General features: G+C 45.4%; 1 protein-coding gene across 1 annotated transcript in view; it reads right to left on the bottom strand.

Annotated features, from left to right (window-relative positions):
* GALNS (galactosamine (N-acetyl)-6-sulfatase) overlaps window positions 1–19,295 on the bottom strand; it is a 65,743-nt gene that overhangs the window by 23,421 nt on the left and 23,027 nt on the right. Inside the window, exons 10-11 of the mRNA XM_029075342.2 lie at window positions 12,995–13,131; window positions 10,973–11,075 (exon numbers count right to left, since the gene is read on the bottom strand). Of these exons, the coding sequence (XP_028931175.1) occupies window positions 10,973–11,075; window positions 12,995–13,131 (240 nt within the window). The remainder of the gene's footprint in view (window positions 1–10,972; window positions 11,076–12,994; window positions 13,132–19,295) is intronic.

Genomic DNA, 19,295 nt, shown 5'->3' with positions numbered 1-19,295 from the left:
GCAGACTCAGGCAACAGGGTTCTGCCTCCCTAGGCACTGCCAGGTGCCATTTTCTGAATCTTGGCAAGTGGAAAGTAAGAGATTAGCTTTCCAATAAAGTTGGACCTTTAGTCTCTTGGGTTCATGGGAATGTTCCCTGCTTTAAGGATGTATAAAATACTGTGAAATAAAAATCCAAGATTGCTAATTTCATAGGGGGAATACATATCACAACAAGGGATTCTTCAGTCATAACAACAGCTGGAAACTAAATGGACTTTTTAAGCTGCTTATTAAAAAAAAAAACCCACAATTCTAGCTCGCTCATTGCACTACATACAATACTAAACCCCAACAGGGAAAAAGAAACGAACTCGACACACCGTAAATATACTGAAGAGGGGGAATGGTCGGTTGCATCACTTGCTTATAAAACAGAACCGAAACACTCTCAAAAGATGAAAGAAGAATTTGATTGGCAAACAATTTTCTAAAATATCCTGTGTATTAATGGACAGCTAGTCACTGGAGCAGTTAATATTTTGCTTTTCAATAAAGCAAGAGGGTCAGAAGCCCATGAAATGCCATTTATCTGCACTGAGCTGTAGATTCCTGACTCAGTGGCTGGAAAAATAAGGGGGCTGCTTGATAGGTTGTATGGGGTAGCCAATAATGGACTTTAAATGGACACAGAAATGATTGACCTTTTAACCCCCTAAAGGTTAACCTCTTAGAGACTGAATGAAAAATCTACTAATGGGAGAAAACCAATTTAACATATAAAACAGAACCCTTAATGGAGCGGTATCAAAGCCCAGACAGAACATACAAATTTAAAGCTGGACGCAAATCAAACAAGCTACTTAATTAAGATCCGGCTAATTGGTGCAGGATTTCTCTCTGGTAAACGTTGTTGCTGGAGGGAAGACTTATCCTCCTGGGCGTTAGCATCTGGGTCCTTTCTGTTTACATTTCACCCTTTGCCTCGTCAGGTAATGCAAGTCATACAAACATCTCTTAAACACATATACCTGAGTCAATTCCACAGAACCAAGACAAGGCAGAAGTGTGGCAGCATGAAGCAGGAGCGTGGCACAGTGGACAGAGTATGGGCCTGGGGTCAGAAGGTCATGGGTTCTAATTCCGGTTCTGCCACTTGTCTGCTGTGTGGCCTTGGGCACTTCTCTGTGCCTCAGTTACCACATCTGTAAAATGGGGATTGAGACTGTGAGCCCCACATGGGACAGGAACTGTGCTCAACCCGATTTGCTTGGATCCACCCCAGAGCTTAGTATGGTGCCTGGCACGTAGTATGTGCTTAATAAATACCATAATTATTATTGTTTAAACATGTCTAAAACAGAACTCCTTAACTTCCCACCCAAATGCTGTTATCCCCCATCTTTCCCATCACTGTAGACAATATCACTAGCCTCTCTCACAATCCCGTAACTTTGACATCATCCTCGACTCATCTCTCTCTTCTACAACCCATACAGTCAATCTACACTTTCTCACTCATGCTCCAATTATGCAACTAGATCAATTTTTCACTTAACTGCTCTATTTTTCTTCAAGTGGAACGCGCACCCAGTAACAGCTCAGCACAACCAATTCCCCAATGAAGTCGCCACTGATTGCTCAAAGACACAAGCCAAACTGATTTCTTTATACAAATCGGCGTGAAACGGTGACAAGCTTTCTCCTGCCCCCACACAATATTGGGTAGGTGGCTTTCTGGCTAATAACTGAAGGGATACAATGTAAAAAAAAAAACCATTAGATTTTACAAGAGTCAAAGGGTTCACAAAGCATCAGAGGCATACATATTTCATTTTAAATCAATTATTATTGGGAGGAGAGAAAATCTGCCTTGGCATTAGAGTGAAATAAAGGTCTCGTTAATGTCTACGATAACCAGGATTCAAGCCTACAAACTAAATTTTCCTCTGCTGTGGTTGAGAAACCAACTCTAAAGGAGGAAATTTTCCAAACAGTCAGATATAATTCAGGGGGAGCCTCTTGGGTCCTTCGAAAAAACCAGCCTTTAAGGGGATTCAATGGGATAGCTGCTGAGGGACCTCACGGCTTCTCTCAATTCCACCCCTGCCTGGGAAGCCCAGGGAGGCTCAGGCATCCACAAGCATTCCTGACCAGTATAGAGGGACCCAAAAATCCTTACCGTTTTAGAAAGCCTCCTTGCTCCATCTTCAATCACTTTTAATCCTGATAGTGACTCACTTAAATTTGACGCTTCAGTATATCTTTCTGACCACTTCTTGCATAGGATTTAGGAAGTAATTTTAGCTAATTAGCTCAAGCAGTCCATACCCATATATGGATATCCAGGGCTCCACTCAGATATCTCACCCTCTCGAATCCCTCCAAATTTTTCTGAGCTTTGAGCTACTTTCTTCGAAGCATTATCAAATACACCACAATCTTCCCCTGCGGGCTCAACAATGATATGTTGCTGCTTTTCCTTAATGAACTTTGGATAGAGCATGGGCCTGGGAGTCAGAAGGACTTGGGTTCTAATCCTGACTCCACCACCTGCCTGCTGGGTGACCTTGGTCAAGTCACTTAACTTCTTGATGCCTCATTTACCATATCTGTTAAATGGGGATTAGGACTGTGAGCCCCACGTGGGACGGTGTCCAACCTGATTAGCCTGAATCTACCACAGTGCTTAGTACAGTGCCTGGTACCTAGTAAGCATTTAACAAATACCATGACCTTCTGACTCCCAGGCCCGTGCTCTATCCACTATGCCACGCTAGGAGTCAGAGGACCTGGGTTCTAATCCCAGCTCTTCCACTTGTCTGCTGTGTGACCTTGGGCAAGTCACTTCGCATTGCTGTGCCTCAGTTATCTCATCTGAAAAATGGGGATCAGGACTGCGAGCCCCACATGGACATGAACTGTGTCCAACCTTGTATCTAGCCCGGCGCTTGGCACATACTAAGTGCTTAACAAATACCATTAAAAAAAAATTCCTCCATTTCCCACACACCGACACAATCTGGGTCAGGGTAGGGGCAACTTGGATTTCTCCATGTTCCTGTTGCCTCGCTAAAGGGAAGAACAGCTGATTGGCATCCAGAGTTAAAAGGCTGTGTTTTTTCTCATATACTGAGTACCAATAAGAGCATTTTGAAACGAGTCTATCTACTGTGTACTGTGCTCTCCCAAACGCATAGTACAGTGCTCTGCATACCAGGGGTGCTCAATAAATACCACTGATGGATTGATTTGGAAGCCTCAGTTAATATTGGGGCTTATTTTAAAGACCAGGGGAGCAGCAGATTGCTTAGAGAGAGTAAAATCACAAGCAGCACACTTCGCTCCCCTGGACAAAGAGTTTAGGATCCAATACGACTTGATACTGGTAAGCTTTTTCTCTAAACTCTACGTTCATTATGGGCAGGGAAAATTTCTGCTAATTCTGCTGTACTGTACTCTCCTAAGCACTTAGTACAGTGCTCTGCACATAGTAAGTGCTCAATAGATACCACTGATCGATTGAATACGAGAGAGTAGGTGGACCCTTTTTCCCATTATGTGACAAAAGTTACTGGCTGCTTAATAAAACTGAACTGCAGGTCTGTCTCTAAGAGGATGGAGCTAGACGTGTGATGTCTAATCTGGCTGAGAGGAAAAAAACAAACCCCAAAACAACACTCAACACCTGGCCCTTGGCCTCTTGGGCATCTGGCTAAAATGCCCGTTCTTTGGCAGAACATTTGGTGGGCAACCACCCCTAGAGAATTCTGACTTTCTGGATAGCAGCCGAGTGGGAAGGAAGTGCCCTGAACACAGGAGTTTTTGTGCACATCAATGTCTCATCATAATGCCAAAGAACAAAAACAAACCACAGAAGCACTAAGATAGAAGGGGAAAAAAAATCAAAACCACCCGAGCCCTAATCCTCAGAGTCCGGACCCATTCATAACATCGCCAAAGCATTGGGAAGCGGTTTCACAGCCTGTTTTTCCAGGACGTCTTTCCTCAACTTCTCCTTCTAAGGCCTCAGAGCAGGAGCCCACACGTGAAAAAGCTGCTGTCCTCCTGCTCTGGAAGCCACATCAGCTCCGTTGAACAAAAATCGCTTCTAATGTGTTAACCGTCTGGAAGGGACTGGAAAAAAGGGGCAAATGGAAAAGTCTCCGTCGGCTCTCAAGCAGAAGCCATCGATCGCTGGCTGCCTGGCACGCTCAGAGGACCACAATCAAATGTCATTATTTGAGAGGTTCTACTTGACTTCACAGCTCCCTCCTCTCTCCCCATCACCTCTGCTCTATCGATCCCTCCTCGGCCAGGAGAAGGGCAATCAAAATAGACTGAAGCAAGAATAACCCCTTTGGCATTTTACATTAAGACAGTGGTATCTTCCCAAATAAGTAGGGGAGTAGGGGAGGTGGGGAGAGATGGAAAGGAAGGAGAATTTTAAAGACAAAGGAGCCTTTAGTTAGGGGAAGGGGGAGGAGAAGAGAAATATCACGACATCCTAACTGGAAACATAAATATGCTGAGCTGCCCATGGCGTGGAGCCAGCAGGGCCAGAGGCTGTGGTGCAGGTCACCCCAGTGTTTAATGGGGAAAAGAAAAATCCAGACATATTTGTCCCCACCCCAAAGGGAAGGAAGAGGAGAAGTAGTATGGCCTAATGGAAAGAGCACGGGCCTGGGAATCAGAGGACCTGGGTTCTAATTTTGGCTCCACCATCTGTCTGCTGTGTGACCTAGGGCAAGTCATTTCACTTCTTCTGTGCCTCGGTTATGGCACCTGTAAAATGGGGATTAAGACCGGGAGCCTTAGATGGGAGCGGGACTGTTTCCAACCTCATTATCTTGAATCTACCCCACTGCTTAGTACAGTCCCTGGCACGTAGTAAGTGCTAAACAAGCTAAACAAACACCACTGCTCCCCCCGCCCCCCCCCCCCAACACACACACACAAACATACACACTATCATTTTAACTATCATTTTTATTAAGGGCTTCTTTACTAAGGGCTCACACACAAAAAACAGAGCTCTCGGACTAAGTCAAATGGATAGCTGGGCTGGTAAAAACGCTTTAAAGCCCTATCTCTTCCATCTTCCCAACAGCCTCTTTTGGAAAGTGGGAAGAAGTTTTTACTATTTCCAGTCTATAGAGGGGGAAACTGAGGCAGAGAGAATTATGCAATATTTTCCTTTTACCACAAAACCATTCCACAAAGAAACAGGAAAAATAAGACAAATCTCCAGATGGCCAACCCAGTGCTTTCTCCAAGGTGATCTATACAAAGTACTTGATAAATACCATGGACTGATTGCTTGCTTGAAGCTCGATGTGGACAGGGAATGAGTCTGCTATATTGTTATATTATAGTCTCTTGAGCGTTTAGTACAGTGCTCTGCACACAGTAAGTGCTCAATAAATACGATTGATGGATCAAAGCACGGTGAATTTCTCTGAACAGACAGAACTGCATTAGGTAAATGTTACCCCTAAAGATGATCCACGTCATTTATCATTGGTTGATGTGTGAACCACCAGTTGCCAATGTTGAGTTCTATTGAGAAAGTTTATATATTTCCTACTTTCTAGCGAGGGGGGAAAAAACCCAATCTTTTTTATTTCAGACTGCAATTAGTTGGTTGTCGCACCAGATTGTAAACTCCTTCCACTAGCTGGTAAGCTCCTTGAGGGCAGGTATCTGTCTACCAACTCTGTTGGACTCTCCCAAACATTTAGTACAGTGCTCTGCACACAATAAGTGCTCAATAAATTCCACCGACTAGTTGACTATCATTTTTATTAAGGGCTTATTATATGCTCAGTACCGTGCTACGTGTTGAGGAAGGTACCAAATAATCAGACCAGACAAAGTCTGTATTCCACATGGGGCTCATAGTCTAAGAGATAAGGGCTAGATCGTAAGTCTTTGGAGGCAGTAAACATGTCTGCCAACTCTGTTGTACTGCACTTTCCCAAGCGGTTAATACACTGCTCTGCATACGACAAGTGCTCGAGAAATCTCACACCTAATTGATTGACTAGGGAGAGAGCAGTCATCCTGTTTCCATTTTAGAGAAGAGGAAACTGAGGCACAGAGATAAATCACCTAAGGTCACACAGCAGGCCAGAATTGGGATCAGAACCCAGGTCTTCTGGCTCCCAGCCCCACAGCCTACCCAATAAGTCACGTTGTTGGTCACCACGAGGGGGAGAAAGCTACTGGGCAATGGAAATATAGGATGAAAAAAAATCACCAAATGAAGAATGGGATCTGGAAATATCAGTTTCAAAAACTCTCTCCCCAAGGCCTTTCACCAACGTATTCTGCATGGGAATGAGTATTAATTATGGGGGATCAATTAGACTGTGTTAATGTCAAAGGAACTAAAATAAAACTGCAAGCCAGCACAAACCCATGGGGTACCTGAAATACTGAAAATTCTCCCTAGGTCGGATGTGAAACACTTCACACTGGAGTTGAATTAAAACAAATCCCTGACTAAGCCCCCATCCCCTTTCCTCTTCTCCCACTCCCTTCGGCGTTACCCTGACTTGCTCTCTTCGTTCAACCCCACTCCCGGCCCAACGGCACTTATGTACCTATCTGTAATTTTTATTTTTAATGTCTTCCTCCCCACCTCTAGACTCTAAGCTCATTGTGGGCAGGGACTGTGTCTGTTTATTGCTGTTTTGTACTCTTCCAAGCGCTCAGAACAGTGCTCTGCCTACAGTGGGCACTCAATAAATACGACTGAATGAATGACCATCTCATCCTATACAAGCTGTTTTTTTTCAAAAAGCACAGGCATGCTCCTCTCCTTCTCTCCCCTCTTTTTCCTACTTTGCCAGGCTAAGAAGAGCAACATTTGAGGGAGTGCCTGGGTCGGCAAAGGTCAGGAACATTGTGGGAAAGGAATTTTCCAGCGGGAAGAACATCTTACCTGAGTCTGCCTGGGGTAAACCTACCACGGCTCCCTGCCAGGATTAACATTTTTGGTGTCGGGTCTTGCTTCCCGGCCCGCCCAAAGTATCCTGTCACCAGCATATCTGCCCGAGTGGCACCTGACACTGGAGGCTTTTCTGGCCCCTCAGAACCGTTTCACCACTCCACTGCCACTCAGGGTAATCTTCCGAAACCACACGGGCTGGCAGCCAGGGCAGAACCCAAGCTAACAACTCTTGAATCCTAACCATGCTCAACTGCAACACATCTTCCTAAAATTAGCTGGTTGACATACCACAGGCCTTTAAGGTCACTGAGGAACGTGCAGAGTCAGGAGACCTTGGTTCTAATCCCAGTTCTGCCACTCGCCTATTGTGTCACCTCAGTTTCCTCATCTGTGAAATGGAGATTAAACTGCTGTTCTCCCTTCCCTTAAGCTGAGAGTCCCATGGGGGACACAGAGCTGATTGTATTGTATCCATCCCCGTGCCCGGCACATAAGTGCTTAACGAATATCAAAATTATTATTATTATGATGTGGATTTGATAAAGATTTTAATGCTGCCGTTAGATTAACCTCACACAGACTTTGGCCCACAGTTCCGGTCTCGGAAGGTCTCCACGTTGGAACCCTACATCTGCTATGGTCAAGGGGCCTAATCAGAGCATAATCTTACTAAGCCTGACCTGGTTTGGTGTTTTGTTTTTTGTTAAGAGTGGAAAAACTCACCCAATTAATTCATGTGCTCAGGATTGCACCCTGCTTCCACAGCAAGCCTTGCAAACTCATCCAGAGGGTGTTTGGCCAACATTTGAGAATTTCCAGGTCATGGGTCTGATGTCAAATGCATGCATGCATTAAGGTTCCCTCACTATGAGACCAGCTAGCAAAATTGGGCCCGACTGCTCAACCAGAATAACTAAAACTCTAGTATCAATAATATTGATAACAAAACCCATCTGCAGCAATTAAGTCTGGTGAAAGGGGCGGGGAAAAGAGGAAAATAAGGGGAGGGGAAAAAAAAGTCAGAACAGTACAAACATTCCGTTTTCTGAAATCTTGTACTTGCAAAGGTTGTAATTAATGTCTGGGAGTCAAGAGAAGAATTGGAACAAATTTCAGCTCCAGCCTCCTCTGCATGTTGTTAATGGCTATTTTGTCCACTAATGTGTTCCAATTTTACCCACATCAACCACATGTGATATAAACTGCAGGAAATCAAATGAATTTTTAATCATCTCTCTGATGTACAGTATAATTGCTGACTTTTATCAGCCAGTAGTTAAACAAAGACTTAGAAAGAAATAAATATTCCTTAATTGCACAACTGCCACTGCTCACAGTGGGAAAGCTTCGGAAATGAATAACCAGGACCTATTATTGCAGTTCTACAGAGATTCAGACATAATCGAACAGCTTTATTCTGACACGAGGATTTTTCAGGGTGGGCCTGGGGGTGGGGAGGAAGGAAGATCGGGTCAGGGCGGGTTCGGCTAAAATGAAGACAATGTCCCATTGAAAAAAATACCATAAAAAAGTGATGTTTTCAGCCTTCCGTATGCACAGAAATATAATTCATATTGGGACCTCTTCCACCGCCAGAGACAGAAAGAAATCATACACATACATATCTGTTTCCCTCTAACCTAACACTCCAAAGAAAAAATCCTTTATATTCTTTTTGTGCCAGAGATGTAAGCGTTTATCAGACTTTAGCGTTATTTTATTCCTCTCACAGCGCATTAACATCGATAAACTCCGTTCCTCATCCTTTTATCACTGCTTTTGATACGTTCTTGTGGCACAGGTATATCACATCGAACTTTGGCCCTTTGAAGTGAACCAGTGATACAGCCAATCCAAAACTAGTTTCTTGGCCTCTGACCCAAACTGCTCCACTTCTTTCCTCTTCCAAACCACATGCTGCCACATTTATTTCTGCATCTGGGCAGCCCTGAGAACCTCCCAGATACAAATCTATGTATAAAACACTCCAACGTGATGATAATACCAGTAATAATAAGAAGATTGCGGTAATAAAAAACCCCACTGTCAAAATTACTAAAAGTATCACCCTAATAGGTTGGCCTCACTTACAAGAGTATAATCATCTCAATGCATTAAAGCTCACATTCCTGAAAATTGGCAACTGAGTTGATAGGAAGGAAAGTGAAAAACGGAAGGAACCACATAGGGCTTAGAACCTGTGAGACCAATCACTTATAAAATAAAAAACCTGTCAATCCATATGGAAATTGAGACTTTCGTGAAGACTTCTATTAGATCATAGAATCCCACAGTTGGAAGAGATCTACCTTACGTAACTCCTTGCTTCCATGCAGGCGAAAAATGAAACCACTCAGAACTGATGTTCTTTCTTTAAAGGATGGAGATGCCACAACCCCCTTGGTATCATTCCAGGGCTTCTCTCTACCCACCCCCTCGTCCTCCAACACTTCCATGGACAGAAGCTTCTTCCTTATAAACCACCATAATCTCCCCTACTTTAAGCTTAAACCCATTCCCTCCGTTGAGGCCTCAGAGGAATTGATCAGAATCATCCCCATGAAAACCCTTCATTTACTTGGAACACGATTACCGCTTAGAGTTTTCCAGTCTAGTCTAAACCACACCAAAACCAAAAGGAACGCTTAGGCTCAAGGAGACTAACTCTAAAAGATAAACCCAGTTTTGTGGATAACCTATTGCCCTAGGCAATTATGCCCACTCAGGTAGGGCAGAGGAGTAGGGGGGTTGGGAAAAGAGAAGACAAGAGGAAAGAAGAGAAAAGAGAAATATAGCAGGGCCAGGAAATCTTTTGAAATCCCCAATTTCCATGAAGCCATTCTGACCTGACAGAGATGAAGCCACAGAGAGCTTGCGCCTTTTAACTGGGCCCACATTGATTTCTTGTAGCATCTGCCTCCCCCTGACTTCCTGCACCTTGCCACGAGGGGTATCTTGACTTGCTGAGGTCACAGAAAAAAGGACAGGCATCCCTTAAACTGAACAGCTGACCATTTGGAGAAGTCCATGGCTCTGAGAGTGAGCAAAGAAAGAGTTTCATGCTCTCCTGGTGGGCAGCAGCTTTTTCTCCTTGACCCTAAAGCTGGAGGTGAACCACTGCCATCCAATCCATTCTACTGTCTCCACATCCCAGCTGGACCCTCTCTCAAGCCTTCTGTGGGCAAAGAGAGAAGCTCCTTCATGATGGGATGGGTCCAAGAGGGTAGGACGGAGAGTCACGGCGGGCACAGAGTCGCTTTGTGGAGCAACGTGTCATAGGGAAGGGGAGTAGTTCAGACACCTCATATTTATGGAAGTGGGTATCTCCTAAATATACATTTTCAGCCTTAAGGCTCGACTAAATATACATATTTATTTCCTTTGACTCAAGCCTTTTTTTCACAGTAAGTGCTTAATAAATACTACTGCCACAACATATTTCTGTGTTTTCTCAGAATAGGCACTGTCAACTAACTTGATTTTCAGCTGGGGCTGGTGCAAGAGAAGCAGAAATATTAGGAAGCCACTAAGGAGAAAAAAAAATCTCACCGACATTTCGGTCCTCTAATTAACACCACTGACAAGCCAACACCAAAGGAAAACCTGAAAAAACCAGCTAGATTGTCTAGTAATCCACAACTTACATCACAGCACCACAGGAAAAGGACTAGGGTATTAGCAACTTTAACCAATCAGGTGGGGAACTCTGGGTGGGAAGACCACCCATATGATTAAATAGTGAGGCCATGCGAGAAAAGAAAAACAGTTGGAGACAAACAGTTCTTAACTCAGTGAACAATCAGTCAGTTCTACTTCTCCCTTGGCCAACTTCTAAGACACCCAAAAGCCCTTCGGAGAGATTAAAAGTTGCACACTTTTGTTACTGGGCTCCCCAAGCTCCTGCAACTCTTGTTTTTAAATCAGGATTTTTTTTTCCCAGACAACCAGAGAGTGGAATACTATTTTCATTTCTCCAAAAGGACAATGCTCACACCTGGGCCCCAGAGGGACATGAGAGACCAAGATGGGGTTATTTACCTTGCTGAATTCCTCCCAGGAGTTGCTCCACGTCCAGTAGTGAGCTTTATACTGCCCAACTCTTACTGCCATCATTTCATTGCCTCGGTAGTAGAATATTGGTCTGCGGGAAACAAGAGGATTGGTGGGGGGGCGGGGAAGAGAAAAAGCAAGAAGGGAGGAGAGGCAGGAGAAGAGGTTACAGCTGCATGAGAAACACAACCTCCTAAACAAGAGGCTTCTGAATATGCCGAGATAAGGGAGACACACTCTCCAATGGAGCCTGACTCCTGAATCAAATTCAGAGCAGAAACAGACGGCCTTCTAATGGCCTCAACTGCAAGATTTTTCTATTAGCGTTTTTTAAAGTGGTCATCAAGTGGAGATATCACTTTGTGCAAAAATGAAACATTATACAACTCAGCTCCCAGGGACAGTTAATCTTTACACTATCAAACCCTGTAATTGCCCATATAGAATGCAGTGATTTAAATACTGAACATCTTAGAAGACCTGGAGGGGAGGGGAGCAAGAAAGAGGGATCTTAAAATGCAGGATGGTGACAGGGGGGAGGGGGAGAATTCTCAGAACAGAGAATGGCCAGGGTCCTGTTCGTGGGAGAGAGAAGGTGGTAAGGTGAGTGACCCAGCTGGGACAAGGAGCAGGCAGGCAGAATGAGTGGAAGTTGGAACTGCTTTTTTATTCTCCCTCAACTGGTATTTGTGAGCACTTATTGTGGATGGGGCGCTGTGCTAACTGCTGGGGTAGATATAGGACAATCACACTGGACACAGTCCATGTCTCGCATGGGGCTCACAGTCTGAATCCCCATTTTACAGATGAAGTGACTGAAGCGCAGAGAGGTTAGCTGACTTGCCCAAGGCCTCACAGAAGAGAAGTGGCCAAAACTGGATAACAATAATAACGAAAGCATTTTTTGAGCGTTATGTTACTAAAACCCACGTCTTCTGACTCCCAGGTCTGGGATTCTAATCCCAGCTCCACCACTTGTCTGCTGGGTGACCATGGGCAAGTCACAACTTCTCTGTGCCTCAGTAACCTCATCTGTAAAATGGGGATTAATACTGGGGATTAATTCCCCAAGTAGCAGGGAATGAGATAACAAGCTTATTCTATTGCCAAGAGTGGGTGGTTCTTGGTGCACGGAATCCAGGTGGTGCCGAGCTCACTCTGCAGCTGACCCAACACCCACGGGGCTGTTCCGGCTTCTGTTCGCTTTCCCTGTTCACTGACTCAGCTTTCCTGGATGGAGGCTAGACAGTGAGTTCTGGAACTGAAATGCGTATTTCCCCCACTCATTCCAGCCTCCACATTTCTATTTATTTTTTTAAAAAAAAAGAACACAGAACTCGTCTTATGCCATCGAGTCCTCTCTGACCCATAGCGACTCCATGGACACATCTCTCCCAAAACACCCCACCTCCATCTGCAATCATTCTGGTAGTGGATCCATAGAGTTTCCTTGGTAAAAATATGGAATTGGTTTACCATTGCTTTCTTCCATGCAGTAAACTTGAGGCTCCGCCCTCGACTCTCTCACGTGCCGCTACTGCCCAGCACAGGTGTGTTTTGGCTTGTAGCAGGCTGCCTTCCACTTGCTAGCCTATCGCCTTCCATTCACTAGCCACTGTCCTCGCTAGGAATGGAATGGGTAGGCCTCTAGTTGACTGCTTGACAGTCCCATAGCCGAGACTGGTAGAGTACTGGAAACTTTCAAAGTGTGATCCTGATGGGGAGATCCCCTTATCTTCTCCACAGAGCTACATTGCCCCTTGAAGCCTGCCCCAGCCCCAGGTTCAATATGTTTGATGCCCCAAAACTTCACAGTTGGCTTTCTACAAAACCTCTTCTCGTCTTCCACCCTTGTTCACCCACATTAGATATTTCCCTTTGCAACAATTACCAGGAGGGTTTTAAAAACCAGTAGCTTTGAAAATGGCGGTGGGAGAGAAGTCAGGGGGCGGGGGGTGGTGGAGGCGTGTGCAAATGCGTTCGGGGAGCTCCGTTCCGTCCGTAACTAACCTGTCAATCAACTTGCCCTGCAGGATGGCAGGTAGAAGGTCAATGCCGTCAATCTCCCTGTCGCTAGGAGGCTTTAGACCCGCCAGGGACAGGCTGGTAGTGAAGAGATCCATCACGTTACCCAGCTGGTGACTCACCTGAAATCGACAAGGCGACAACATGACAAGCGCAAGGACATTCCTTCCTGTCCCCAGGCAGCGGGGTGGGGGGAGGGTTGAAGACAAGGGCTCACATGTTTATTTTAATACATCCACTGTACACATTCTAACAGTCCACTCCCCTTATCTTTTGCACCCGTCTTTCCCAGAATTTAGTTTTAGCCTCTCTTCTGGGGTCTTTTTTCCCTCCTCACCATTCATTCTCTATTTGGTGATACTTCCTCCCAAAATAATTTCCCCCTTTCCAATAAGAAAACCTCCTGGCCACCTTGGGCCTCCGAATCCAATCAAGTGGCTAGTGCCCCAGCTGGGTCCTCCATTTTGCCAGCCTGGAAGAGGTTCTCGAGGCCTGAGTTTGATCTGAGGTGGGGCTTGGCTGGTCAGAGGGGTCCCGGGCCAGTGCTAAAGCTGCCCCTTTAGGGGCAGATCAGGATTCCCGGATCAGGCCTAATTCCTGGCTGTCTTTTGTACAAAGGATGATCCAGGGCTTCTTGGCTAGCATCAGGTTGGCCTCCAGGGATGGTGGGCGTGGTCAAAGTACAACCCATGGACGACTGAATGAATGTTCTCTGCCCCCCATTTCTACAAACCCTTACCTGCAAGCCTCTGATGTGGATTTACCCAGCCTCTCTCCCCCACTTCCTGCCGATCAATTACTTTAATAATTGCTGGCTCCTTGATCAACACTCTAAATATAGGCCAGCCTCCCCACACTGATCCAGCTACCTCACTCATTTTGAAGGACTTTAAACACTTATGATTTACGTCCCCGCTGCTCCCTTCCTCTACTTCCTGCCAATCAATGAGTGGTATTTATTGAGTGCATATGTGTGCAGAACACTGTACAAAGCACTTGGGAGAGTACAGTCTACACTGCAGGTTGGAGAGCTGCAACGAGAAAGTGAGCTTTTAGGAGGTGAGTTTGCATTAACACATGAAGACTTACCCGGAAACCCTGGGCTGCCAAAAGTCATGCAACTATATGGGAAGGAGCAAAATAAATGATTCTACAAAGGAGGTAATTTTGCACGTTCTGCTGATGCACTTGCTGGGGGATTGCTTATAATGAAGTGACTATCCAAAGCCTGACGTGGTCCATGAATCTTCTGGCGATTAACTAATGCAACCCAGCCAGCAGACAGACACTAAGAAATGATTTAAACGGAGCAACAATTTGAACGTGATAAGCACTTACTGCAACCGGGGCTCAGCGGTTCAGTTTCTCCATCCTAGGTGAAGTCCCCTAACTTCCCCCATGAGACACGGGCCAGGCTGAGAATTCAGCAAACAGAAAGGGCCTCCAAACACTTCTGACGGATTGAAGGGTCCCTGACTGAGACAGAGAGCCCACTGGGCGACGGCTGTGTTTCCCCGGCTTTCTAGAGCTCGGAACACACCGCTAAGGCTCAATAGCTGCTCGTCGATAACAGACGCATGAATAATAATGATTTTCCTCCATTTTCCAGAAATAGCTTCCTCACCAAGATGCTGCACTTTTGGTCTCAAACTTTAAAAGGCATTTTATCATCTGAAGCCTTCAATCCTCTGCATCACCTGGCAAATTGCTGGGTGCACTTCGGAATCGGTTAGACAAGGGCTGTACTCTCCCGTCACCCCGAGCTCCAGGAAACAGACTATATAAAGTAGCGGGGACTAATTATGGCAAAGCACCGAGATGAGTTGGAGTGGGTGCTTTTCTCCTCACTGGGCTCCTCCAGGAGCAGCTATGGAAGGTTTAGCTGGAGCCTGCTTTTTCACTTCCCTCTCAGACCGAAATCCAGGGTGGCTCAAGAAAAAGGCATCCGCTGGGGCCCACGTAACTTGGACGGACTCTCTACCTTGGGCCATTCTAGAGATTCCCATCCTCGACTAAATTAAAAGGCTTTCTCCCTGCAGAACGCGGTTGCACGGATACGTCCAACTGGCTGCTTAATATAAAGCCTCCCAAACCCAAGCTGTTGAACTCCAGGAAGTGGGGAATAAAAAGAGAAGCTGCTGTAATTTCCTCTGACTCACAGCGGAGACCAGAGAACAGGCTATTTTAATGAGGAAATTAGGCGTTTCAGTTTTGCATCCGGCAGGGGGTCTGCTAAGGCAACCTCTTTCCGTTCCCTTCCAGTCCCCCACCTGGAAATAGCCTCCAGGGTGTTCTCACCCAGGCCCAAAGATCAGCCTTCTTAAAACCATTTTTCCTTGGGGTTTGGGAGAGGGTAGGTGGGATGCTGCACCCCAAGATCCCACATTCCCCTTCCAAGCAGAGCTGATCCAACACCTCTTGTTATCTGAGGATACGGAGATGAGCGGCCCAGGCTCGTTAAGGCATGAGGGTTTGCAGACATAAGGGAGGAAATCCACTTGTGAATACTGTCCCTACAATTAATGATTTTGTGCTGTCCAAGGCAAACTCTCCTTCCTTCAGTCCACACTCCCAGAGTCCGGACGTTTAACTTAGCAGGCAGAACAGGGGCTGGATTCTTCGGCAGAGACGCTGCCCTGACAGTCCTGTTGTTAGCCATGCCTGCAACATTATCTAATTTACACAATGCATTGTGACAGTCCTGTGGGGCCATCACTGACTCCTTGTACCGGCCCTCATTAAACATAACCAGATGGAGATCGCTGACTTTAATCATCCAATTATGTCCCCGGTCTCAGACGAACATTCCTCCGCATGGAGGAGAAACTTCTTAAGGAAATTAAACACATATGCCACAGCCATTTGGATTTATCTGTGTACAGCAGCACGATGAGGGGGAGGGGAAATAAAGGTTAATATTTGTAAAAATAGAGGAAAACAAAACAATCATTTTTTTCCTACTCTTTCATTCCAGTCTTCCCTCAATTTAAAAAAGGAGGAAATTTAAAAACAAAACAAAAAAAGTCTCCCCCTTTTTGTTACGTTTCTGGACCAGAGATGCTAAGGTAGGGAGAGAAGGGTTGAGGGGAGGAGGGGGCGAGAGAGAGAGCGCGCACTAGCTATATCAGATAGTCCTCCTATCAGTAAAGAACAGCTGGCATTACGCACGTAAGAAGCTCTCTTTTTAATATAAACTCTCAGTGTACACATAACGTCTTTAAGAAAATGAAATCCTTTAGCTGTGGGCCACGTAGCGAGAATAGTCACCACCACTGCTGTTATCAGTGCTTTCAAGCTTTAACTCTGAATCAAAGGCGACAATTAATAAAGTCGCCCCCGCCAGGAATGGAAAGGGGGAAAGCTAAATATTTGAAACTGGGTGAACAAATGTCAGGGTGTTTTTAAATAAAATCCTTTCACAGTTATCACAGCGAGCAGACCTGATATCCCTGTCTAATTCAATTTCAATTTGTGCCCCATGGGAGATGGTGAAGAAAAGGTTGCATTGCTGTCTTTGGCTTGATATGTTCTTTTCTCCTTCAGGGAGCAGGAACCAGAGGGAGATTGGGGAGAGGTGGGGGGGAGATGGAGGTAGGAGGCGGGGAAAGATTCAAAATACCAGAATGTAAATCTCATCCAGCTAGATCCTTCCAGAAGGCAGACATGATGTGGGGAATTTTTAAATGTTTACTTGTTATGAATTCAATGAAAGTGGGAAAGAAAGAGATATAAGGGATTTCTGAGGTATTAGAGTGTGAAGGAGGGTGCCTAGTCAGACATATAAATTCGAGTCTTCTGTGTCTAAGCAGCGCCTCTCTGCTCATGAACCATTAAGCTAGAAGCCAAATGTAACTTATGGACCTGGATTAAAACAATGCGTCTCTCCAACGCCTCAACTATTAACAGAATTCACAAAAGCCTCTCTGGCGCCGATCCCAACAGAATGATCTGTAAACTAGTTTTGTGATTAGCCGGTCCACATCCGCTGGCTTGGTAATTCCTGTGCAAAGATGTTTCCTTTGGAGATGGGTCAGACGATGGGAAAGGGGATAATGGACCATACGGGCAAGACTTGCAACAAACTGTGACAACCCCAGCCCCCCAACAAGGCTACCATTTTTGACACTCTGATATACCGACCAGCAGCAGCCTAGCTCCATCGGTCCCTGTTCCTTTAGAGAGACAGGACGCACACCACAAACACAAGACAATTAAGTACCTCTTCCTCTCACCCCCTCCAGTCAGAGAGACTGGATTTTTCTGGGAAATAAACAAGAGGCCATAAAATATGGGATCATATTTATATGTACTCTCCCAAGCACTCAGTACAGTGTTCTGCACACAAATAACATTGATGATGATATAATGATAATAACATTACTTGTTAGGGACTTACTATGTGTCAAGCTCTGTTCTGATCATTGGGTGGATGCAACATCATCAGGTTGGACACAGTCCCTGTTTCACATGAGGCTCAGAGTGTAAGTAAGAGGGAGTAGGATTTAATCTCCATTTTATAGGTGAAGAAACTGAGGCACAGAGAAGTTAGGTGATGTGTCCCAGGTCACACAGCAGACGAGTGGCAGACCACTAGGTCATGCTGCTTCTCTAATTGCCCTAACACTAGATTAGATCAAAAATATTAGGATTCTTCCAGTCTGGAAATAAGAAGGTCGAAATGAAGCATGATTGAAACCTTCAAAATCGTGTAGACCGTGGACAGGGTGAGCAGCAAACTGTTCTTCACTAAATCCTACAATACCAGACGGCCAGAGGGAGCAGAGGGAAAAGGGGAAGCTCAGTCTGGGAAGGCCTCTTGGAGGAGGTGAGCTCTCAGTAGGGCTTTGAAGAGGGGAAGAGAGTTAGTTTGGCGGAGGTGAGGAGGGAGGGCATTCCAGGATGGCTTCGGGAGGGAGAGTCAAGCAGAGGCCTACCCATTCCATTCTTATCTTCCCAGTAGCTAGTGAGTGGAAGACAATCTGCTACAAGTCAATCACCAATACTGAGCAGCAGCAACATGGGAGACAGTCAAAGGCGGAGACTCAAATTTACTGCGCGGAAGGAGGCAATGGTAAACCGCTTCTACATTTTTACCAAGAAAATTATATGGACATACTACCAGAACGATTGCAGAGGGAGAGCGGGGCCTTCTGGGAGAGATGTGTCCGTGGTGTCGCTACGGCTCGGAAACGACTCGATGGCATAGGACAAGACAAGCTCTCTGCACAGAATAAGTACTCAATAAATACAAATGACTGATTGAAAGTCAGACATACTGGATGGTTCATTCCTATCGTCACTGTGGATTTCGAGGTGGTGCTGCAACCTGTTGCCAATCAATCAACAGTACTTACTGAGCAGTGACTATGTGCTAGAGCACTGTGCAAAATGCTTTGGGGAGAACATTAGAATTAGTAGCCATGATCCCTGTCCTCGTGAAGCTTACAATTTAGTAGGGGGAGATGGACACTAAAATAACTGCAGATGGTAAAGAGTTTAAAGAGATGTGCTTAAGTGGTTTGGGGGGACAGGAGGTCCAAGTGCCACTTATGTGCTAAAGTGATTGTAAAGGGGATGAAGGGTGGGGAGATGAAAAATTTTGAGAAATTATTTGGGGTAGGCATCCTAGAGGAGAGGTGATTTCACTAAACTAATCAATCATATTTATTAAGCATTTATAAAGCAGTGTGGCTCAGTGGAAAGAGCCCAGGCTTGGGAGTCAGGGGTCATGGGTTCGAATCCCGGCTCTGCCACTTGTCAGCTGAGTGTCTGTGAGCAAGTCACTTAACTTCTCTGTGCTTCAGTTACCTCATCTGTAAAATGGGGATTAAGATTGTGAGCCTCACGGGGGACAAACTGATTACCCTGTAGCTACCCCAGCGCTTAGAACAGTGCTCTGCACCTAGTAAGCACTTAGCAAATGCCAACATTATTATTAAGCATTTAATGTGTGCAGAGCACTGTTCTAAATGCTTGGGAGCGTACCAAACAAAAGAGTTGGTAGACATGTACCCTGTCCACAAGGAGGTTATAGTGCAGAGGGAGAGACAGGCATTAATGCAAATAAATGATTTAAAGATATGGTCATAAATCCTGTGGGGTTGAGGGTGGGGTGAATACCAAATGCCAAAAGAGTACAGATACAAGTGCATATATGATGCAGAAGGAGAGGGAGTCGGGGAAGGGGGCTTAATCAGGGAAGGCCTCTTGAAGAAGGTACCTTAATAAGGCTTTGAAGGTGGGGAGAGTGGTGGTCTGTCATACATGGAGTGGGATGGAATTCCAG

Source organism: Ornithorhynchus anatinus, chromosome 11 (assembly GCF_004115215.2).
Source record: "Ornithorhynchus anatinus isolate Pmale09 chromosome 11, mOrnAna1.pri.v4, whole genome shotgun sequence".
NCBI classification, from domain to species: Eukaryota; Metazoa; Chordata; class Mammalia; order Monotremata; family Ornithorhynchidae; genus Ornithorhynchus; species Ornithorhynchus anatinus.
The sequence above is the reverse complement of the archived record's forward strand: the minus strand, read 5'-3'. Positions and strand labels throughout refer to the sequence as shown.